At 44.9% G+C, this 22,397-nt stretch overlaps 1 protein-coding gene across 1 annotated transcript in view; it reads right to left on the bottom strand.

Annotated features, from left to right (window-relative positions):
• Window positions 1-22,397, bottom strand: part of NEK10 (NIMA related kinase 10) — a 681,202-nt gene that overhangs the window by 212,500 nt on the left and 446,305 nt on the right. The window contains exon 28 of the mRNA XM_069212020.1: window positions 21,572-21,658. Within this exon, the coding sequence (XP_069068121.1) occupies window positions 21,572-21,658 (87 nt within the window). The remainder of the gene's footprint in view (window positions 1-21,571; window positions 21,659-22,397) is intronic.

Genomic DNA, 22,397 nt, shown 5'->3' with positions numbered 1-22,397 from the left:
GACGCCAGGGGGAAGCCACAGGGAGCGTAACTCTGTGCAGCGCTCCGGGTTCCCTTCTTGGCCCTCATCTAATTATACTCCTGCTTCAAAACAAAATGGAAATTATCCAGGAGAAAGAGGAAAATAACATCTGGTCTCCGACGCAAGAAAGGTGCGCATTTACTCAGGCACGTGGAAGTGAAAGGGAGCGCTGGAGTGTGGGGTGTTTGCAGCTTGGGGAACCAGGTATCAGGAGCAGCATCTTCAGACTTGTAAATCAGAGCCTGGAGTGGAGGGCGCGCTCCAGCCCGCAGGGGATGATAACAAAGGGCCGCCATGTGCGCGCGGGCGATAAAGGAAACACAAGCTGCATCAGGACCACAGATGCTCAGAAACAGGCCGCGGCCTTGCGGAGTCCCAGCATCCTGGCGCGCGGGGATGCAGCCATCCAAAGGTCCATGATGAGCCCTTACTTCACACCCTCGGCTACGGAGAAAATACATTATTTTAGCATTTCTTTGGGTCTGGCCACTGTCCTAAAAAAACACTCAAGCGTCAAAGAGAAGAATTGGTCACAGCACAAAGAAAATAAAGCACAAAACGGCAGACACTGTACAAACAATAAGGGTGTAATCATAAGGAGACGTGGCTATCTCGGACAAACAGACGCACAGCTCTTGTGGTAAATAACAGATGCATAGGAAACGCGTGAAGGCTTCCAGAAGTTGGGCTGTTGAGTACCCTGTGGTTCAAACTGGAAGTTGTTCCAAACACTAAAATGTTGCTGTGTTTGCTAGGGGTTCCTTCTGGGGTACTGGGCCCTTCTTTTGATATTTGATGAACTTAATACTTAAGTCTACAACATGTTTTCCACAAAACGTATCCAGACCAAATCAGCATCCTTTTTTCCCCACATTCTGGGAATTATAACAATACTCCGTGTTTGTGGATTACTCTGGAAGGATCCAAGGAAATAGCCAAAATATAGTAGAGGTTTCGGTGGTTTTGAAAAATGGAGAAAAAAAATTGCTGTGCAAGTAACGTCTTTTTTTTTTTTTCTTCCAACAATGGCATCAACAAAAGGATTGCTTTTACAGGGTCACCGTTTTCCCAGCTTTCACGAACTAGCAGAGTTGTAAAAGTAAACCATTTTGTTACATCAGTTTTTGCATTTTTTTAACTGGTAGTACATTTTTCCTATTTTGTTTGTGGTTTCAACCTACTTTTTGGTGGAAACAAGCATCAAACCCAAGGGTGACCCCATAAAGCTCTGCATTTCTTGAAACGAGAGAAGAGAATCTCATTTTTTAAATAAGAAAATAATGAAAATTAGTAGGAAAAAGTATTAATATATGACAACATTTTCATTTGTAAATATTTGCCCCGATGGCATATTTACAAAAGTAATATACTGTTACGTCCACCAGGCCCTTCTAGTTGCAGGGATGTATTTTGATTGGTGGTTGTCCAATAGCAAGAACCAATAGCTAAGCTGCAGCTTACTATCATTTTTGATTGCGTATCGAACATGTAGCAATTCATATGGTAGAACCTAATGAATGAAAAATGGATATGAAAGAAACCTGTGCATTTTTTTTAATAGGTGCACAAGATACTGAGTTAAGAAATAAAGATGATTTATCCAACTCTGAATATGGGGCTACCTATACTATCATGTGATTCAGAGGGCATTTGGAAAAATGTGCTCGTTCTTTCACTCTGGCAAACATTTGGAAGCCAAAATGGAGACAAATCAATTTAGTAACAAAAAATGTGTTTCCAGTCTCCCAATAAAAAAGGTACACAACTAATGTTGGTGGGTCTAGGACCTGCAAAAGGAGAGGCCCCAAAAGGCCACGTGGAGGCATCCAATTTTTGGTATTAAAAAAACCCTTTTTAGCAATGAGGATAGCTGTGGAATTTGGGCCTCGGCTAGGCCACGACCTAGGAAAAAACTACCTTACCCAGACATCTCTGAAGACTAAACACCCAGTGGAGTCCAGGGTGGTGTGACTTGCATGGGTCCCATCACCCTTCTTTACCCACTCCTGCCTACCAACTTTACATTTTTGCTAAAATCACAAATTTCCTCCCATTTCTATGAGGTGAAGTTCCGGAATCTGTAAAAATCCATCAAATTCAAAGCACTCTGCATTCTCACACTTCTCCCAATAAAAACAGTACCCCACTGGTATGGTTAAATCTAGTGCTTGCGATGGGAAAGGTCCAAAAACTCGACATCGAGACATCACATTTTCTACATCAATCTATCGTTTTTGGCAATACTGATGGCTAACTGGGCACTTTGGGCCTAGGTTCAGCCGCCACCCAGGGAAACCTACCACACCCAGACATTTCTGAAAACTAGACACTCATGGGTGTCCAGGTTGGTGTGACTTGCACAGATCCCACTACGTTTCGTTACCTACAATGCCCTGCAAAACTTTAGCTAACATTGTGCATTTTCATCCCATTCCTGTGAAGGAAAGTTCTGGGATCTGCAGGGATCCACAGAATTTACACCATCAGGCGTTCTCACACTCATCCTGATAAAAACTGTACCCCACTTTTGTGCCTGGGGACTTAGCGCCCATGATAGGAAGGGCCAGAAAATGCAACATTTTATTTTTAATTTCAGCACCATGACGTCAGTGCACCAGGCACACAGGTTGTCATTGGAAAAAAAATGCCTCAGGCTGCTAGCGAGCTCTTCCCCAACTGGCCAACCTGAAATCAGGAAAAGGGAACCCCTCTGGTGTAAGTTCCTGAAGACTTCCCAGAACTGGGTGCTTGGACGTATCTACCATGTCCATAGCATGCGATGGTTGTAATGTGGATGTGGAGGTCAGGTCCATAGCACCCAAGGGGTCAAGTATCTGGATGGCCATTTAATTTCTTTTATCAGTGAGTCGCAAGCGGAATCGAATCAAAAGGCAAAGAAACCTTTTTCCAGCAATCCTCTTAAATTGAAGTGAAATAAAAGTGCAGATAGCAGGCAGGGTCCTGCAGCGAGCCACATACTGCTGCAAGATTGATGGCTGGACACATGCCACAGTAATTCTGATTGGCTGCCTCAGGTAGTAAAAATGGTCCTAACAGAAAGGACCATATTATGATTGGTTGAAAGGGAGGTCAATTAGGTTGCTGAAAAAACATGCTGCTTGAGCAATTCTGACTAGTCACCCTTTCACATAATTTTAATATTTCGGTGTGTTAGAACTAGTGTCATGGCTGTTGGCAGCCAATCACAAAGCTCAGGGCAGTCAGCTTTCCCTGGACGGTGTTTTGTAGTTCAGAGAGTATGAACAGAGGTACTTTTCTGGGTTCAGCACAAAATCCACCTTCTACGTAGTCTACTCACACACAGAACAGATTTTGGCAGTTTTCCAAAACAATTTTCACCGTGAAAGCAGACTAAAATATATGGCAGATTTCACAATGTGTGCTTTTAAACAAATATTTTGAATGACAACCGCTAGTCTCGATACTGGGATTTGGAACTCAACCCCATCCCAGATCTGACACGGTCCTTCTAGCCTCTACTCCAGGAGGAACTGAAAATTCACCTTCTAACAACATCTTCTCTGCAGTTAGCTAAGCCTAGTGTACCCCACCCTCAGAAGCTCGTGCAGAAGGATCTGTGCCGCCCTCTCCACCCTGTTGTATGATCCCTCTCCAGGTTTAGCATTCTGCTGCTTCTTGGCACGAGAACATGTACATTCATGATATTTTCATGCTTTTCTATCGCGGTGGTGCCAAGAACGCATTGCATGTTACAATCTACCCCTGGAGTCACTTCACCAAAACCATAGACGTCACATCACATGCCTCCAGCCTGGATTACATCATAGGCAACTAGACTCGCTTTACGACCAACGATTGCAAAAGAATTCCGTTACCAGCATCTCTAAATCCCTTGACATGGTCACGGTTTGGGAATGTTGCTGTCCTGTGTGTTATGCAACAACAGGTTGGGATGAAGGATGATGTAACATCTGCCACACTGTCTGGAGTTTTCTGTCATAGATCTGAGATCAATGTGATTGTGACCCAAGATAGACATTTGCATGGGTTTCTGAGTTTGAAAATGTGGTGTGATCCGACCTTCATGGATTCTTCTGTGTCACTAATTTTCAGAAATGCCTGGGCTTGTTGAGGATTTGCAGAGTTGTGGCCAACCCCAGGCCAAAGGACTGCCATCTACTTATATTCTTTCCACATCATCACATGCGCTATGGTCTTACCCAAGGACCTGATCTGTCCTGTACTTTAGATCCACTCACACATGTGGGGTATGGGTCAGTTTTCACCAAGAGAAATGTGGGAACACTTGATAGTAGGACTTTGGCCACTGCCACACATTCCAGAATTTTAAGGTGTTTTATACCCATAGTTTGACATTTGCAGAACATTCTTGGTAAGAAAAAGAGGTGCGATTGACACAAGCCAACCCACCCTGGATTCCCGGCTTTTCAAGCCTTTAGACAAAAAAAATCTGGGGTTGGTAGGATTCTCTTTATGCTGGCAAACTTCAGACACAAATCGTGCAGCTGAACACAATGCAAAAGTCTACTTTTTTACCGCATTTCTGGCTCTTTGTGAATACCCACGGATTTAGGCCACATTCGATAGGACCACCCACAAGTGTTGGGTACCATTCTATTCTGAGAATGCTGAATTGTAGAACTGTAGGACACCGAGTAGAATGTGTTCTTCCCGCAGGGCATTCTGGGGAAGAAAATGTGAGAGAGTAACACAAGGCACACCTCAAACATTGCCCGTGTCTCTCATTTTCAGAAATGAGAGGGCACTAGCTGACTCAGCCACAAATACAAGAGCCTTTCACCATCATAAACATCTACTTTCCAGCATCTCAGTGTCTTTCGACGTAGTTGTGATTTTGGGCCTTACTTGTCCTGAGCAGTAGACCAACCCACGTATGTGAGACACAGGTTTTATTGGGATACGAATGGAAATGTAGCCTGGTAGGACATCTTCTATGATCTGTCATCTTCCATACATATTGGCTTCTAAATTTAAATGTGTTCACAAAAATCCCTTTTTGTAAAAACTCATTCACATTACATTATGAATAATTCAGAAGTTGGTGGTTTTATTGACACCTGTCCCTAAATCAAAGTTCTTGAGTACATGTCAAAATGCGTGCCTTTTCTTGATACTCTCTTTCAGTTTCTTTATATTTCATTGTCAACTGATGCGCTGATGCGTGGTCGTGCGCAGTGAAAGGTCACTGAAAGCCAGTGCTTGTTTGAAGGCTCAGGGTGTCACCCCAATTGAAAAGACTCTGGCAGTCACAATTATACATTACATTTGTAGATCGTGCTTAAATACAAAAAAAAATACAAATGGTGATGTAAGCACAGCAAACCTTTTGATTCCATTTAGAGCAAGCACTGGCAAAGCCAATAGGTCTGGCCATCGCTTGTGTGATGCTTAGTTTTTGTGTTTTTTTGCAAGTCTATGCCAGAAAATAAAATGTGAAAAAAACATGCAGCAACCTAAACGCGGTGGGCAATGCATTTTATTATCTGCCAAGGAGACTAGAATAAATCATCACCAACAGGATCATTCAAACGGCAGGCAGCTACAATCATAGGGCCTGATTACGAGTCTGGCAGTCACAAGACCGTCAGATTTGCGGTGGCAGTCGGACCGCCGTGGCTGTGGCAGTCCAAATGCCACATTACGAGTTTGGTGGGTGGACCCACCAACAGACTGCCGTCTCTGCCAGGATCCAAGATCCCGATGGGCTGACAGCGGTCTTGGTTGTAATAAGCCAGGGCAGCGATGAACTCGACACCGCCCTGATGATTACAACCTTGTTTTCTGCCAGCCTTTTCAAGGCGATTTCTCTACCGTGAAAAGGCTGTCAGACAACAAGTGCTGGGGGCCACAGTGGGCCCCACCAGAGCCCATACCTATGTCTGGTTTGCAGACAGTGTGCATTTTGAGAGTGCTGGCTTGCTCCCTCTGTGCTACGAGATAGCACTCGGCTCCCTTTGTGCTATCTCGCTGCACTGTTCCCGTCGGTCTGATCAGCGGGGACACTCTATTTCAAGGTTTCCGCCAGTCAGAAGGTCAGACAGTCAGATATCTTGTAATAGGGCAGGGTGCCACTGCCATGGCAGTGGTGTCCTCCCCGTAAGTTTGGCGGTCCCGTGTTGGGACTGCCAAACTCGTACGTGTCCCTTAGTGTCTGTGGAGTAGCCAGTGGGTCAGAGGCCATAGGTGCAAGTAGGGAAATGGGCCCCCTGGCTGTTGTCTGAAGTATAAAATACAGCAGTAATCACAGATCAGCGGACCTCTGGGCCCCAGTACCACTGCACCTGCTGCACCAATGATGGTCAAAACATACTTTTTAAGCTCCCGCTCATGAATCTCTTAGGAGCAAAAGCTGGTAGTGCAGATGGTGACAATTACTAATGGCATGTTTTGGAATATTTAATCTCAAAAGGCTGTGCACAGGGTTTGGCATCTCGTGACCTTAGTGATTCAAATCTCGGCTCCATCATGAAAGGAGTGCCCTGTCTGTATCTGCATTTTGTTACTTGAGGGCTAACATAGTCAAGCAGTGAAAGGGCCAGTCAGTCAGGAGCTGCCCATCTTCCTCCAGCCCAGAGCCATAGTGCATCTTCTGAAAGACAGATGTTCACTTCCCCTTAATGCAGGTTATTACCCTTTCAGTTTGACCAAAATCGAATGCTACTTTAAGTGTTGTTTTCAGACTCTACTGTGATAGTTGTTCTAGTACCTCCAGTGAACTCACTAGACTTTGCCTTCGTATTACACAGCTCAGCGACTAGGAAGTAAGGTCCTGATGTACTATGTAATTTTCTGGTCAAACATCCTGCAATTTGCAAAATTACTGAGTTTGCAACAGAAAAAAGTGATTTTTTTGGTATGCATAAAACCCATTTTGTAGGAGTGAAAAGTATTTCTGACTCACAAAATGGTACCCAAATGAACTGCAATTGGGAAAAGGCACGAAAGAAGAGTTCCTTCAAAATTGGGATTCGGTATTGTATACATGAGTGGTTAGTATCAGTAATTGTTGTTGCAAGCCATTGATCAATTACATACACCTGTTTGGACTCCTATGGGCAATTAAATTGGAATCTTGACCCTCTCCAATGACCTATCTAGAGATGGATACTGGGTCGGAGAATTCATAAGGTATCTGCATCACACACCACCGCACCACACCACACAGACAGCACGGGCTCTAATTGGCCTTTTAAATAACCAATCGCACTACAATCATATCATGTGACTGGGCAGATCAGAAAAGCAATTCTAGAATATATGAAATCTAATTAGGAGGTTATATAAAATTCAGCTATCAAAGGGCAGGAAATGAAAAGTTTTGTTCTGCATGAAACTGATTAAACCCTCCATGGGAGAGAAAGACACAAAAGTACTGCAAACAATCCACCTTCATCTTCTTCATGATTTATGTACTAGGTCATGGTTTCAATGCAGCTGTGATATATTGACACTGGCAGTCCATAGTGAGACATACCCCTAGCCTTTGCCAAAGAATGTTTAAATTACAAACTGGGCTACAATAAGGAGAACACCGTCAGTCCCCACAGAGTTTAGCCTTGACCTTAATAAATGCTGGATCAGAAATTGCTAGTTCCTTTAATATTTTTGACAGTAAAGAGACTTTCTGGCCATTACTGACACCTGGGTAAAGGATTACTCCAGCCAAAACATCTTGGCATGGTTGCCAGAGAGCTTCACTTTGATAAATATTACCAGAAAGGTTGTAAGTGTAGTGGAGTTCATTGTTTCAGAAAGCCAAAATCATTCAGGCTAGTTTTTTTCATCTTCTTTTGAATATATTAATTCGTTAATATATTAGCCGCAAACTTGTGGAATCAAAAAGAGTCAGGCTTTTAGTCCACCAAAGGGATACAAACATTTGAAAGATAATGGGGTTCTGGATGTGATCAATAGAGTTAGCCAAAAAAGGGTAGTTCTAGGAAATGCTGGCAGTTGCACAGGATGCTGGAGATCTGTTCAGAAGCAATGAGATCTCCAGAGACTCCTACACCTACAGCCTCATCTGAGCATCTTGTAGGCTGGGTCCTCCTTAAGGATTTTGCTGTACCCAGTGCCCAAATACAGGAAATAGACTAGATCATTTCTAAGGCCCCAAGCCATGGGCAGATTTATGATCTGTGGGGGAAATGTCACATATATGTATCTTGATATCATCTGTGGAAAATAATTTATGAAGCGTTTTAAACACACTGCCCCAGTGACAAATTAGAACATAGTGGTTTATATGAGTATGTGTATGAACAGTTAAAAATACATGGGTTTCAAGCAACAACTTAGGGGTAGCAATTTCAAGCCCAAGATACTTCTCAATGATAGTCACAATGCAGGTCTTTGACTCCCATTCACGCATCTCTTAGAAGCAACATCTGGTCATGCAGACAGTGATAATTATCTGTCATGTTTAAGAATACTAAACTTGAAGAGGCTTAGTGATTCAACTCTTGGCTCCATTGTGAAAGGAGTGCCCTGTCTGTGCTTTGATTTTGAGACTCAAGGGATTCGAGTGATACTACCCACAAGTAGTGAAAGGGTCAGACACTGAAGGGCTAGCCATCTGCCTCAAGACCAGATGAATAGAGCATCCCCTGCAAGACGTATGTCAGGTTCTGTTTTAATGCAGGATATTCTCCAACGAGTTTGCCTCGTATACTGGGTACTAATTAAGGATATAGCTTTAACCAGTGCCAAATACAGGAAAATGACTGAGCAGAACATCCACTCAAGAACATAGGGGGTTATTCTAACTTTGGAGGAGGTGTTAATTCGTCCCAAAAGTGACGGAAAAGTGACGGATTTACCACCAGCCGTATTACGAGTCCATTATATCCTATGGAACTCGTAATACGGCTGGTGGTATATCCGTCACTTTACCGTCACTTTTGGGACGGATTAACACTCCTCCAAAGTTAGAATAACCCCCATAGTCTTTTGCTGCTAAATAAATACTCACTGAAACCGAAAAAGCTGAAGCGGAAATAAACATTTATAATGATGAATTATGCATCTCAAACTCCTTCGCATTATGCCCCTTCATAGGAGTGTAAACAGAACTCAACGAAACATACACCATTTGTCTAAAATGGAACATCGGAGTCTGAAAAAGCAAACAAATTGTCTGCAAATGAAAAAGGTTGTGAAGAGTTACATTGCAAGAAACATTCTAGAGGCCTGAGAAAAACCTAGAGGAATTCACTGGTTTTGGGGAAGAAACAGGTTCTACAGAAGAACCGGTGAAAGCTAAATGATCCCCAAAGGCACTATTTCAAAACCTTTGTCAAGGTAATCACCATACAATTCAATGACCAGAGTTTGTGGACTCTATAGACTTGCACATAAAAAAACAAGATGTCTTCAAAGGGAAAGGTGCAATGATCAGAAGAGATTGTTTTATCGTTGTCCTCTCAATAGGTTCTAGCAAAATTGAAGTAGAAGTTCTTCCCCCGGAAGGAACAAATGTGGTAATAAAACATGCTCCAATAGCACATTGTGCCTGTGGATGTCTTTTGCAATATTTTTTAAAAAATCACAAACCAGCAGATGTGAAGGTGACCCTGTTCCATATCAAATTGCCTTTAAGAATGTTCAGCTATTTTAAATCTTTACAATGGAGGTTATAAATGCTTTGGTACAACAGGTAACAGCACTATTGGTCTTGAAAACATCATGACACTAGGGGCCCGTCTTGGCGGCTTGCCATCCATCAGGTGGGCGTCTTTCCACCACAATAAATGGACTACCGGACACTGTATTAAGAGACCTCTGTCAGCCCTGCAGAGATCTCAGAGCGTTCAGAGGAGCTGCCATCATGGTGGTTCCTCTGAAGACACTTACAATTTGGGAGTTTGTTCTTGAAAGACAATAAATACATAATCCTCACACCCGGAGGGTTTTCACTGACGGTCCCCGAAAGAAAAAAGTAAATTAAACCATTCAATCAAAATATGGTTTGATTTACCAAACCCCATTAGCGCCAACACCATTAGGTCATCGGTGTAGGGTTTTGATGGTGGAGCCAGCAGGGGCACTGCCGCCAGAAACATGACAGTCTGCGCGAGTTTAAGTAGGGCAGGACTGTCAGTTTGGAGGACAGGGCATGTCACCACGTTTGTGATAGAGACCCCTATAGCCGAACTCTAAATAAGGCACTAGGTCTGATAGATCTGCTTTAGCTTCAGGCCCAATGCTCAGCCATCACTGATAGACCAGGTAGTGAAAAAGTAGTGGAACTTTGTAATTGGGGGTTTTCTAATAAAACAGATGTCGTCAGTGGTAGGAGCAATCTGACTTCCATAATGGGCTTTGCATCTGTGCTGCTGGACATGAAGTAACATTACCTATCTGGAATGGAAAAGGGTAGTGCAATCCAGGTAGTGATGCCTGGTCTCTCATCTGCATTCAGCAACTTAGGCTTCTGAATACTATTGTTCAGACTTGAGGAAGTGCCACTGTGTGAAGAGGAAGCATGGATTCATTCTCCTCTTTTTTAGATGACAGAGCATCAAGTATTTGCATCAGCACATTTAAACATCCAACAACTTTTGCCATTTTACTGGGCTTGTCTATGTCATTAGATTTATTCAATATCTATCTGCAATCTCAGCATGACGTATTGATAATAGGGTTTTCAGTTTTCATAATCATGCTGTCAATAATTCTGGACTTTTTGCCAAATATGAATATGCCATAGTTGCTCTCCTTGAAAGTTATAATGCTATAAACAACAGGAATCAGTTCACTCTCAACATGGCCAAGACAGAGATATTGACTGAAGGTGCCGAGAGAGTACTTAATACTTTCCTAACCTTCAGAAGGTAAACCCCTCAAGCATAACTATGCACCCTCCTTCTCCCTTGGGCAAAATGTAAAGAAGTGACTTAAAATTACGAGGATTATCTTTGTGGGATAATTGGCATACCACGGCACAGGCTGTGCTTGTATGTCAAGATATTGCATACAGAAATATCGACTGGCATATCTATTGTGTCTTAAATATCATTTACAAAAATCTCACCCAACTGGGTGTTTTTCTGTTATTAACACTGATGGGACAATATTCTGGCACCACAGGGCAGCAGAACTATAATAAGCTCAAAGCTAGACTTATAAGTCCTTAAAGAAACTAGGACTCTCATATAAATTGCTGACTTTATGTCAGAAATTGCAGATATTGGCTAGCAGGATACAGAGTATCAAACATATTCACATTTTTTAAGGAGAGTGTATTCCCCCACTCCAAATCAGCCGAGACATCCACTTCAAAACAAACCACTTAACTCAGTTTTGTGTGCCAAGCAAGGCTCCTGCTTATAGTCAAAATATTGTCAGTCCTTAACTCCTAGGAAGAACACATTTCATTTCATTCTTAGTTCAACAGGAAGCTCCCAAATTTAGAAAGACCCCCTGTTGTTCGAGAGCTTTAGCCTGCTGCGAGCCAGACTACGGAATGACTGGTAGAGGTGGGGTGAATATCTCTAACCTTTCCCTTTTTTGGAAGAGACTGAACATCAGATTTTTTCAGCAAGTAATTGGTGACTTACCTGGTGGCTGATTTTGTATCACCTGCTGTTTCAAAACCTCCAAGAGGTTTGTTTCCTTTACAAATAAAGGGCAACATTGTAAGAAAGTACAATCTTCCTTGGCATGTTACCCCCATTTTTACCTGTATGTCAGTATGTCTTTGCCTCACTCACTGGGATCCTGCTGGTCAGGACCCCAGTGCTCACAGTTTATGGCCTAATGTGTGTGTCTGAATAGTGCTTGACTGTGTCACTGAGGCTCTGCTAACCAGAACCTCAGTGCTTATGCTCTCTCTACTTTTAAATTTGTCACTGTAGGCCAGTGACTTAATTTACCAATTTCAATTGGCAAACTGGGCCCCTCCCTTATAAGTCCCTAGTATATGGTACCTAGGTACCCAGGGCATTGGGGTTCCAGGAGATCCATATGGGCTGCAGCATTTCTTCTGCCTCCCATATGGAGCTCAGACAAACCCTTACACAGGACTGCCATTGCAGCCTGCGTGAAACAGTGCACACACTATTTCACAGCCATTTTCACTGCACTTAAGTAACTTATAAGTCACCTACATGTCTAACCTTCACTTGCTGACGGTTAGGTGCAAAGTTACTAAGTGTGAGGGCACCCTTGCACTAGCAAAGGTGCCCCCACATAGTTCAGGGCCATTTCCCGGGACTTTGTGAGTGCAGGGATGCCATTACACGCGTGCACTACATATAGGTCAATACCTATATGTAGCTTCACAATGGTAACTCTGAATATGGCCATGTAACATGCCTAAGATCATGGAATTGCCCCCCCCCATTCCAAATCTGGTATTGGGGAGCCAATTCCATGCATCCTGGGGGCTCCACCATGGACCCTCAGTACTGCCAAACCAGCTCTCTGAGGCTTGCACTACAGCTGCTGCCACCTCACAGACAGGGTTCTGCCCTCCTGGGGTCTGGGCAGCCCAGTCCCAGGAAGGCAGAACAAGGCATTTCCTCTGAGAGTAGGGTGTTACACCCTCTCCCTTTGGAAATAGGTGTTACAAGCTGGGGAGGGGTAGCCTCCCCCAGCCTCTGGAAATGCTTTGAAGGGCACACATGGTGCCCTCCTTGCATAAGCCAGTCTGCACTGGTCCAGGGACCCTTTTTCCCCTGCTCTGGCACGAAACTGGACAAAGGAAAGGGGAGTGACCAGTCCCCTGTCCATCGCCACCCTAGGGGTGGTGCCCAGAACTCCTCCAGTGTGTCCCAGACATCAGACACCTTGCTTTGCCAGGTGTGGAGGCACTCTGGAGGGCTCTGAGTGGCCAGTGCCAGCAGGTGACGTCAGAGATCCCTCTTGATAGGTCCTTACCTGATAAGGTAGCCAATCCCCCTCTCAGGGTTATTTAGGGTCTCTCCTGTGGGTTCTCTTCAGATTCTGCTTGGAAGTTTCTGCAACTACTTCATCATCCTCGGATCAACCGCAGCCTGCTCCAGGAAACGCTGTAACTGCAACAAAGTATCCACAAGGGATACTTTTCTTCTGCAACCTCATCTCCAAGTCAGCAATTGCAACAGTTTCCACACTGTGCACGCTCTGGAGACTCCCTGTCTTCATCCTGCACCAGAAGGACCAAAGAAATCTCTTGTGGGGTGACGGAGTCACTCCCCTGCTCCAACAGGCACCTTCCAAGACGACGATCGGTACCCTTGGACTCCTCTCACAGCGACGAGCGTGCTCCTAAGGACACAGAGGGTGGACATCATTGATATAGACTGTCCTAAGGTCCTGCTGATGCAATTTGGAGGATGTAAGACCTTGCCTTCCCTGAGAGCGATGGTACCCCTGTGTACTGCGACTTCTTCACCACCTGAGGCCTCTGTGCACTATTTGCAAAATTCCTTCGTACACAGCCTGGCCCAGGTCCCCAGCACTCCATCCTGCGACGCTCAACTCGCTGAGTTGTTCTCCGGCACGTGGGACCTTCCTTTGTTGTGCTGCATCAACTGCATTTTGCACCTCCTTTGACCCCATGTCCTGGGGCTCCCGGGGGTGCTGGCTGGCATCCTGAGGGCTCTCTAAAGTGCTGAGAGCCCCTCTTCCTCCTCACACAGAGTTGAGGTCCCAGGTACATCCTGGGTCCATCCAGCGCCATTTTGATGCAAAATACCCTTTTGTTGTAACCAAGGATTGTTGGTGACTTCCAACAGGAAATCACGTCTGCAACTACCTTCACGTCGTGAGACATCCTTTGCATCATGCAGGAACCCGCTAGCATCTTCTTAGGGTGCATTCCTGCAGTCTTTGAATAACCGGGGACTCTTCTTTTGCACCCTCTTCTGGGTTGGCAGGGGCTCCTGTCCTTCCTGGAACTTCTTTCGACTTCTGGACTTGGTCCCCTTCCTTTGCAGGTCTTCAGGTCCAGGAATCCAGCAGTTGTTGTTCGCAGACTTGGTTGGTTGCTGCCAAATCCCAATCACGAGGTGTAGTGTGTCCTAAGGAAACTTGCAGTACTTTACTCCTGCTTTTCTGGGTTCTGGGGTGGGGTAATTTACTTACCTTTACTGTATTCTTACTCTCCGAGCGATTCTGCACACACTACACTTGTCTAGGGGGGAATTCGTGATTCACATCCCACTTTCTTAGTATATGGTTTGTGCTGCCCCTAGACCTATTTTCTCCCATTGCATTCTATAGCATTTCCTATTGTTTGTATTGTTCTATGACTATTTACTTGTCTAATTTTGGTGGCTAGTGTATATATTGTGTATAATACTTACCTCCAGAAGGCGTATTGTCTCTAAGATATTTTTGGTACTGTGTCACCCAAATAAATACCTTTATTTTTGTAGCACTTAGTATTGTCTTTATTCGTGTAGAAGTACTGTGTAACTATAAGGGGTATTGCATGAGCTTTGCATAGCTCCTAGTTCAGCCTAAGATGCTCTTCTATAGCTATCTCTATCAGCCTAAGCTGCTAGAACACTACTACATTTCACTAAAAAGGGATAACTGGACCTGGTATAAGGTGTAAGTACCCAAGGTACCCACTACAAACCAGGCCAGCCTCCTACATTGGCAGCAGCAATGGGATTAGTACTTGCAATTGCTTTACCACTTTCTTACCTGTGCTTTTCACAAGAAAAGCTTGCTCCAATACTTAGAGTATACATAATATATACCTGGAAACAATGTTCCAACTTTCTTAAAAGTTCTTTAAACTTTGCAAAACTTTTGACAAGGTCTTGAAAAGTTTTCTTCTTTTCTATAAAAAGTTAGCACTGTTATTCCACTAACTTTTTACTCACTTTCCTAAACTTTTTTCTTTTAATATGTCTTCTGTAGAAGCTACCCTTAGAGTTGTCAAGACTACCAATGAGAATCTAAACTTTAAAAGTTTAAGGGGTCTCTGTATTGAAAGACGTTTAGGGATTGGGAAGAACTCCAATAAGGAGTTCCTCCTAAATCTTCTCCTCCAAGGTGACCAGGGACTCAGCACTGGTCCAGATCAGACAGGGGAAGAGGTAGAGGATGAGTCCAACCAAGAAGGCTCAGAGGAGCAGAATGACAATCCTGGGGAGGGTACTTCTACAGACCTATCTGTCAACAAGCCCCCTAGTATAACTGGTAGAGGGAAGGGTTCACACACAAGTAGGGCTCCCTTCACCCCTGGAGGCCAGGTCACTAGAGTGGCCCCTGTTAGAGATAGGTCAGCCTCTGCACACTCTCATGTTACCTCTGTTTCAGAGGCTTCACACAATTCTAACCCTGAGGACCAGGCCCTAGATAGGGAACTCAGAAAGCTGAGGTTAGAAGAGGCCAGACTGAGGCTAATGCAGCAACAGTTGGCCTTAGACAGGGAATTCCTGGCTGTGGAGAAAGAGAGGCAGGGGTTGGGGTTAGTTCTCCATGTTGGCAGCAGCAGTTTTAGAAACTCAAATGTTTGGGAACCTTCAATTGATTCTAGAAATCTGCGCAAAGTTGTCCCTCCTTACAAGGATGGTGATGACATCTACAAGTGGTTTGCTGCACTTGAGAGGGCCTGTAAAGTTCAGAGGGTCCCTCATGTACAGTGGGCTGCTATCCTTTGGTTATTCTTCTCTGGCAAGGAGAGAGACAGACTTCTTATTGTCAGAGAGGATGATGCGGATAATTACCAAATTCTTAAAGATGCACTCTTAGATGGTCTGGGCTTAACCACTGAACAGTACAGACTTAAGTTCAGAGAGACCAGAAAGGAGTCATCACAAGACTGGACAGACTTTGTAGACTGTTCTGTGAAGGCCCTAGAAGGTTGGTTAAATGACAGTAAGGTGACTGACTATGAAAGCCTATATAACTTGATTCTGAGAGAGCACATCTTGAATAATTGTGTGTCTGACTTGTTGCATCAATATCTTGTTTACTCAGATCTGACCTCTCCCCAAGAATTGGGAAAGAAGGCAGACAAATGGGTCAGAAAAAGGGTGAACAGAAAAGTTCATACAGGGGGTGACAAAGATGGCAAGAAGAAGGATGGTAAGTCACATGACAAGGGTGGGGACAAAGATAAAAAACATCAGTCTTCATCAGGCCCACAAAAATCATCTGTGGGTGGTGGGTCCAAATCCTCTTCTCACAAAGATAAGAGACCTTGGTGTTTTATGTGTAAAGCCAAAGGCCATTGGGCAACTGACAGTCATTGTCCAAAGAAAAACACCAAACCTCCCACCACCACAACCCCAAATGCAACCACTAGTGCCCCTAGTAATAGCAGTGGTGGTGGGAAGAGCACTACTAATAGCCAGTCAAAGGGTGTAGCTGGGCTCACCATTGGTAATGTAGCTGGGGTTGGTCTAGTTAGGGAGACCACTGAGGCTGTTTTAGTGTCTGATGGTGGCATTGACCTAGCCACTTTAGTTGCTTGTCCCCTTAATATGGATAAGCACAAGCAGCCTGGGCATTCCTGGGCCTATCTTTGCTCTTACCAGGACTCAGGCCAAAAAGCAAAGAGGACAGGGAAACTTGGATCCTGGAACAATGGACCAAGTGCTCCCAAAAACTAGGGGTAGGAAGGGCAAACCCTTGTCCACTATCCCTCCCTCCACAGATGATTCCCCTTTTGAGGAAGAGGAATTCTCTCCCTGTGCAGAACATACACCCGAGGAGCTGGAAGCTGATACAGCTGAGCTTTTGGGTGCAGCGGAGCCTGCCAGGGAAGAGCTGAGTGTGGCACAGCAAACCTGTCCCACATTGGAGGGCCTCAGACAGCAAGCTGTCAAGCAGCAAAATGGTGATGTCACTGACACACACAGAGTTTATTGGGAGAATAATCTCCTTTATACTGAAGCAAGGGACCCTAAACCTGGTGCTACCAGAAGACTGGTCATCCCCCTTCAGTACAGGGAATTCCTCCTAACTCTGGATCATGACATACCTTTACCTGGGCATTAAGTCCAGAGTAAAACATGGGACAGACTGGTACCACATTTTCACTGGCCCCATATGTCAGAAGACACAAAGGAGTTTTGTTGCTCCTGTGTCACCTGCCAAGCCAGTGGCAAGACTGGTGGAACCCCAAAGGCACCCTTGATCCCACATAATGAAACGTGATGATGTGGCATGACAGGACGTGATATTACATCATCTAGAGTCACACCTTTAGAACACCCAGACAACTGAGAAGATGCCAAAACCTGCCTTTTCTTTAACTAAAATTACTAGTCATACCCTCCCTAATTAGAGATGGCCCAACAGGTATAATCAATTCTATAAAAATGAATTCACCTCACAATATATGACATTCTCCAAGCATCATGGAGTGGGAAGCAAGGGAAAGGACGAGTCAGGGCAGCCTCTCTGGGCTGGCAAACCAAGTCAAGGAAACAATTCTTAGCATGTGCACAGCTTCCTGAAGGGATATGAAAACCAGCAGGGGATGTCAAAGGTAGGTTGACAGGGCTAAGGCACAGTGGGGTAACAGTCCAACCCAAATTTGTCTTCCTCACGGATATATTGAGACTGATGATCGCATCAGGTGCAAACAAAGAGGAAGGGACTGAGAGAAGTGCAATGGGGAGGTAAGCCAATATGTGCAGGAGGGCGAGTAACAATCATAATAATCTCCCAGTGTCAAACACAAGATGGATAAAATGCAGGAAGAGCAAAGAGAGAGACATAAGTGGTCTTTAAACAACATTAGAAACCCTCTGTTGGATTCCACAATGGAGGGTCCGAAATAGAAGAAAATGCTCTGAATAGTGACACCGCCTGCTGAATGCCAGAGCATGATGTGGAATCAACAAAGAAAATGCCCTTGAACAGTTCTACTTGATGGTAGGTGTTTCAGCCAAAGTTATTTCGAGCAGTTATGGGCTACTAGTGATGCCAAAGGAGGCGAGATTGTTTTAAACTAACTAAACAGAAGCTGTTAATTAAGATCTTGAAGTCTTTCAAAGTTGACTGCTCTTTGAGCAAAGTTTTTCACAGATAAGTTCAAAGCCAATATGGCACTCTTCATTCAACTAAGACAGAGGGAGAATTGAATACAGTACTTGTCCTGCAGTTGAAGGACTATGTATCGTCTTTGAACTCACACAATGTGATGAGCACTGATCATTGAAGTGAGGCTTTTCTACCAGTTTCACCAAGACAGACTCCAAAGTCTGGCCAAGGAATATCACTATTACCTCTTGGTGGAAGGGACAGGGCACCACAGCTGCCATGATCTGCTTACAGAGCTCAGTGTGTAAAAGGTATATGGCACAGAGAGGCATGTGTGGTCCAACAGTGCAAACGAAAACCTCAGTGGCACAAAAGTTTTGCCCATAGAGAAAGCCCCAGGAGAGAACACAGAATAAGTGACAGAGAGAAAGTAATACAATCCAACACAAGAGTACAAAACAGAGGAAAGAGGTGTCCCAATGTAAACAGAACATGTATATAGTGCTGCAAGGGCAAGGGGATATGAGTGGTCTCTAATCAAAATGGTGAGATCATGGATTGTGGGGGGTCATGATCCCCCTCGATGTCTCACCCATGTAATGGGATGGCTAATGCAGAGTGTAGGAAACTGGCCTGGTGTGTGTGGGTACCTATGGTACTTACATCTTATACCAGGTCCGGGTATCCCCTCTTAGTGAAGTGTAGGCAGTGTCTAGAAGTGAGGCTCTCTAGAGGTATATGTGGATGAGCAGCCAAGGCTTATCTAGGAGACATGCAAAGCTCATGAAATACCAATGTAGTCACAAAGCACTTACACATATGAAAGAAAACACTCAGTGTTACAAAGATAAAGGTACTTTATTTTAGTGACACAATTACGAAAACTTACTTGAGAGGCAACTCTCCAACAGGAGGTAAGTAACGCACTAGATATGTACACTAGCAACCAGCAATAGGCATAGAATGATAGAAGAAAGTGCAAATGCAAATAGACAACAGTGACCCTAGGGGGAGCCCAAGCCATATACTAGGAAACCCCAGGGGTAAGTACCACAGTGCGCCCTAGCGACCAGGAAGAAAGAAGTAAGTTACTGGATTTTCCCCGAACCACCCAAAAGAAAGACAAAGAAGAAAATGCAACACCCAGACAAGGCTACAAGAAACCAGACCTGTGGAAGAAGGGGACCAAGTCCAGAAGTCGCAGAAGAGTCCAGGGGAAGCAGGAGCTACTACCCACCCAGCTGTGGATGCAGGAGTTGGTCGACAGTAGGACGGAGACAGTCAGGAATGTAGCCCTACAGCAGGTGAAGCGTTCCTGGAGGATGCAGTCGACGGCCCACGCTGGATGGATGCATGCAATCAGACAGTGGCATGGAAGAGCCACCATCAAGCCTTGGCAAGGGCAGAAGTCACAGTGAATCAAAAGTCGAGCTGCCGGGGACCAGCAAGGTCCAGGAGGACTCAACCCACGGGGCGAGACCTAGGGTGACCCTCAGCAAGGCAGAGAGTCCAAAGAAGAAGAGGCAGCCCCCACAAGAGACCCACGGGACGAGGAACCAGGAGTCGTAGAGGAGCCCAGCAAGCACAACTGGAGAAGGGTCACACGCTGCAGAAGAGGCACCCAGAGGGCTGTGCGTCACAGGAAGGAGTGATGGTGCTACAAAGAGCCTGAAGATCCCTTGCAGGAGATGCAAACAAGCCTTGATAGCTGCAAGAGACGTGGTGCATGGGGATACTGTCCTGTGTGGGAAGGCAAGGGCTTATTTCCACCAAAGTTGGACAGCTGGCAGAGAGGACCAAGAGGACTACTCCGGACCACCACCAGTGATTCAGGATACAGGCAGCTCAGAATGAGGGGATATCCACGCAGCCGGTTGTCGTTGCTGTTGGTGCCTGCGGATGCAGGGGAGTGACTCCTTCACTCCAAGGGAGATTCCTTCTTCCTTCTCATGCAGACTGAAGACTTTCCACCCTCAGAGGATGCACGGCCAGGGAAATATTGCAGAAGCTGGAAGGAGCTGTGGAAACAATGTTGCAAGCACAGTCTTCATTGTGGATGCAGATTGTCGGTTCCTGGAGGGTCCAGTCGCAGTTTCAGTGGCTAGAAGTTGAAGTAGAGGTTGCAGAGGAGTCCTGCTGGAATCCTGCAAGCTGAATCTGGGGATCCACCCAAGAGAGAGACCCTAAATAGCCCTGAAAGGGGGATTGGTCACCTAGCCAGGTGACCACCTATCAGGAGGGGGCTCTGATGTTACCTGCCTGATCTGGCCACATAGATGCTCCCAGAGTTCCCTGCCAACCTAAGATTGAAGATAGCAGAACCCAGGGACCCTCTGCATGAGCTCTGAGCACCACCCCTGGGGTGGTGATGGACAGAAGAGTGGTCACTCTCCTTTCCATTGTCCAGTTTCACACCAGAGCAATGACTGGAGGTCCCTGAACCGATGTAGGCTGGTTTATGCAGAGGGCACCAAATGTGCCCTTCAAAGCATACCAGTGGCTTGGGGAGGCTACCCCTCCAAAGCCATGTAACACCTATTTCCAAAGAGAGAGGGTGTTATCCTCCTTTCCAAAAAGGAAATCCTTTCTTCTACCTTCTTGGGCTTGAGCTGTTCAAGTAGCAGGAGGGCAGAAACCTGTCTTAGGAGTGGCAGCAGCTTGGGCTGCCCGGAAAACCCCAGAAGGCTGGTAGGAGCAATGCTGGGGGGTCCTCTAAGGAGCCCCCAGAGTGCATGGAGTCATACTTCCAATACTGGAAACAGTATTGGGGTATGATTCTGACATGTTTGATACCAAACATGCCTAGGTTCGGAGTTTCCATTATGTAGCTGGACATAGGTAGTGATCTATGTCCAGTACACATATAAAATGGCGTTCCCCCACACTCACGAAGTCCATGAAAATGGAACTTGAGATCGTGGGGGGCCCTCTTCTATTGCAGGGGTGCCCTCACACACAAGTACTTGCACCCTGCCCTCTGGCCTAGGAGAGCCTGACTTACAATGACCTGGTGCAGTGACTTGTAGTGAAAAAGGGTGCATGCATCCTTTCACGCAGGCTGCAGTGGCAGTCCTGCAGATACACTTTGCATGGGCTTCCCATGGCTGGCATAATACATGGTGGGATGGGGAGCCCATGGGGATCTCCTGGTACCCCAATGCCCTGGGTACCTGGTTACCATATACTTGGGACTTACATAGGGAACCCAGTATGCCAAGCATGGGGTGTAAGTAACTAAGGTACCAAATTAGAAGGGAACATAGTCAAATACACTGACAAAAGGCAGAAATTGGGGTAACCATTCCAAGAAAGAGGGTACTTTCCTACACAGGGTTTCTACAGTCGGTGCTACTGTGAAAACAAAGGTAAGCAAGGGTTAAAAGGCCATTGTGAAATAGAAGGAGCTTACCTCTAGATTTTCAACTAATTCATGATTAAACACCATGGTGAATCATTCTGCTAGAAGTCTACCATGGTAATTTTAACAAGATCCATTGTTAATGACCAAGTGAAACAGGCTATGATGAATGTAACGGGGGAACTCCAACCACATTACAGATAAATCACCCATCCATTCAAATCACGCATTACTCACCCAATGTAGAATCTTTGAATGGACTTGTACTGTAGCCACTGGAATTGTCAGAAGTGTCCTGATCCTCCTCAAGCTCGGATGAACAATCTTGGGAAAATCAGCAAAGCAGATTATTAATCAAAATCAATTACAGTACTGTATCTACACAATAAATACATTATTGGACACAGCATCAGGAAAAACAAGTAAGAGAACAAAACTATCTGGTCATACTATCACTTGCTCCCAGGTATCCACGGTCCACGAGTGAGTAGCTAATCCATTCCAGGAATTTTCTTTGCATTCTGAGATTTGCAGACCTCTTGCTGCCATTATAAAATCAAGGCTACAAGTTTCAGAATACAAGGAAAAGAAAAAACTGGACAGGAGGAGCTACACACACACATGGGCATGGGATACTGAAGAGCACTTCATTCTGCACCTATTTTCCCACAATGCACTATGATCCATGAAGTTCAGTTAACTCACATTTTAATTATTTTTGCAGAAAAATATTTGGAAAGCTCCTGACACATGTTTTATTATGTGTCATTCTTCAGAAGAGAATATTTCTTCCTCTTACATTCTGCTTACAGGCTAAACTTCAAAAGCACAACGGTGCATGCCACTAGCTCAGATGACCAATATGGAATTTCCTTCTGTTAAGAAAGAGTGCTGCCTTGCCAAGTTTCCCATGTCAATGCGTGACTAGCTGCTCCAGTTTATACATTGTCTTTGGATTCCGGTTGTAGTAGCCTTGTTTACTCCAATATAAACCAGGGCTACAAGTCCCAGAATTTTAAAAAAACCTGGACTGAAGCATATCATCACCCATGCAACTGGGAAA

Source organism: Pleurodeles waltl, chromosome 10 (genome assembly GCF_031143425.1).
Source record: "Pleurodeles waltl isolate 20211129_DDA chromosome 10, aPleWal1.hap1.20221129, whole genome shotgun sequence".
In the NCBI taxonomy this organism is placed as follows: domain Eukaryota; kingdom Metazoa; phylum Chordata; class Amphibia; order Caudata; family Salamandridae; genus Pleurodeles; species Pleurodeles waltl.
This window is presented reverse-complemented; position numbering and strand designations above follow the sequence as displayed.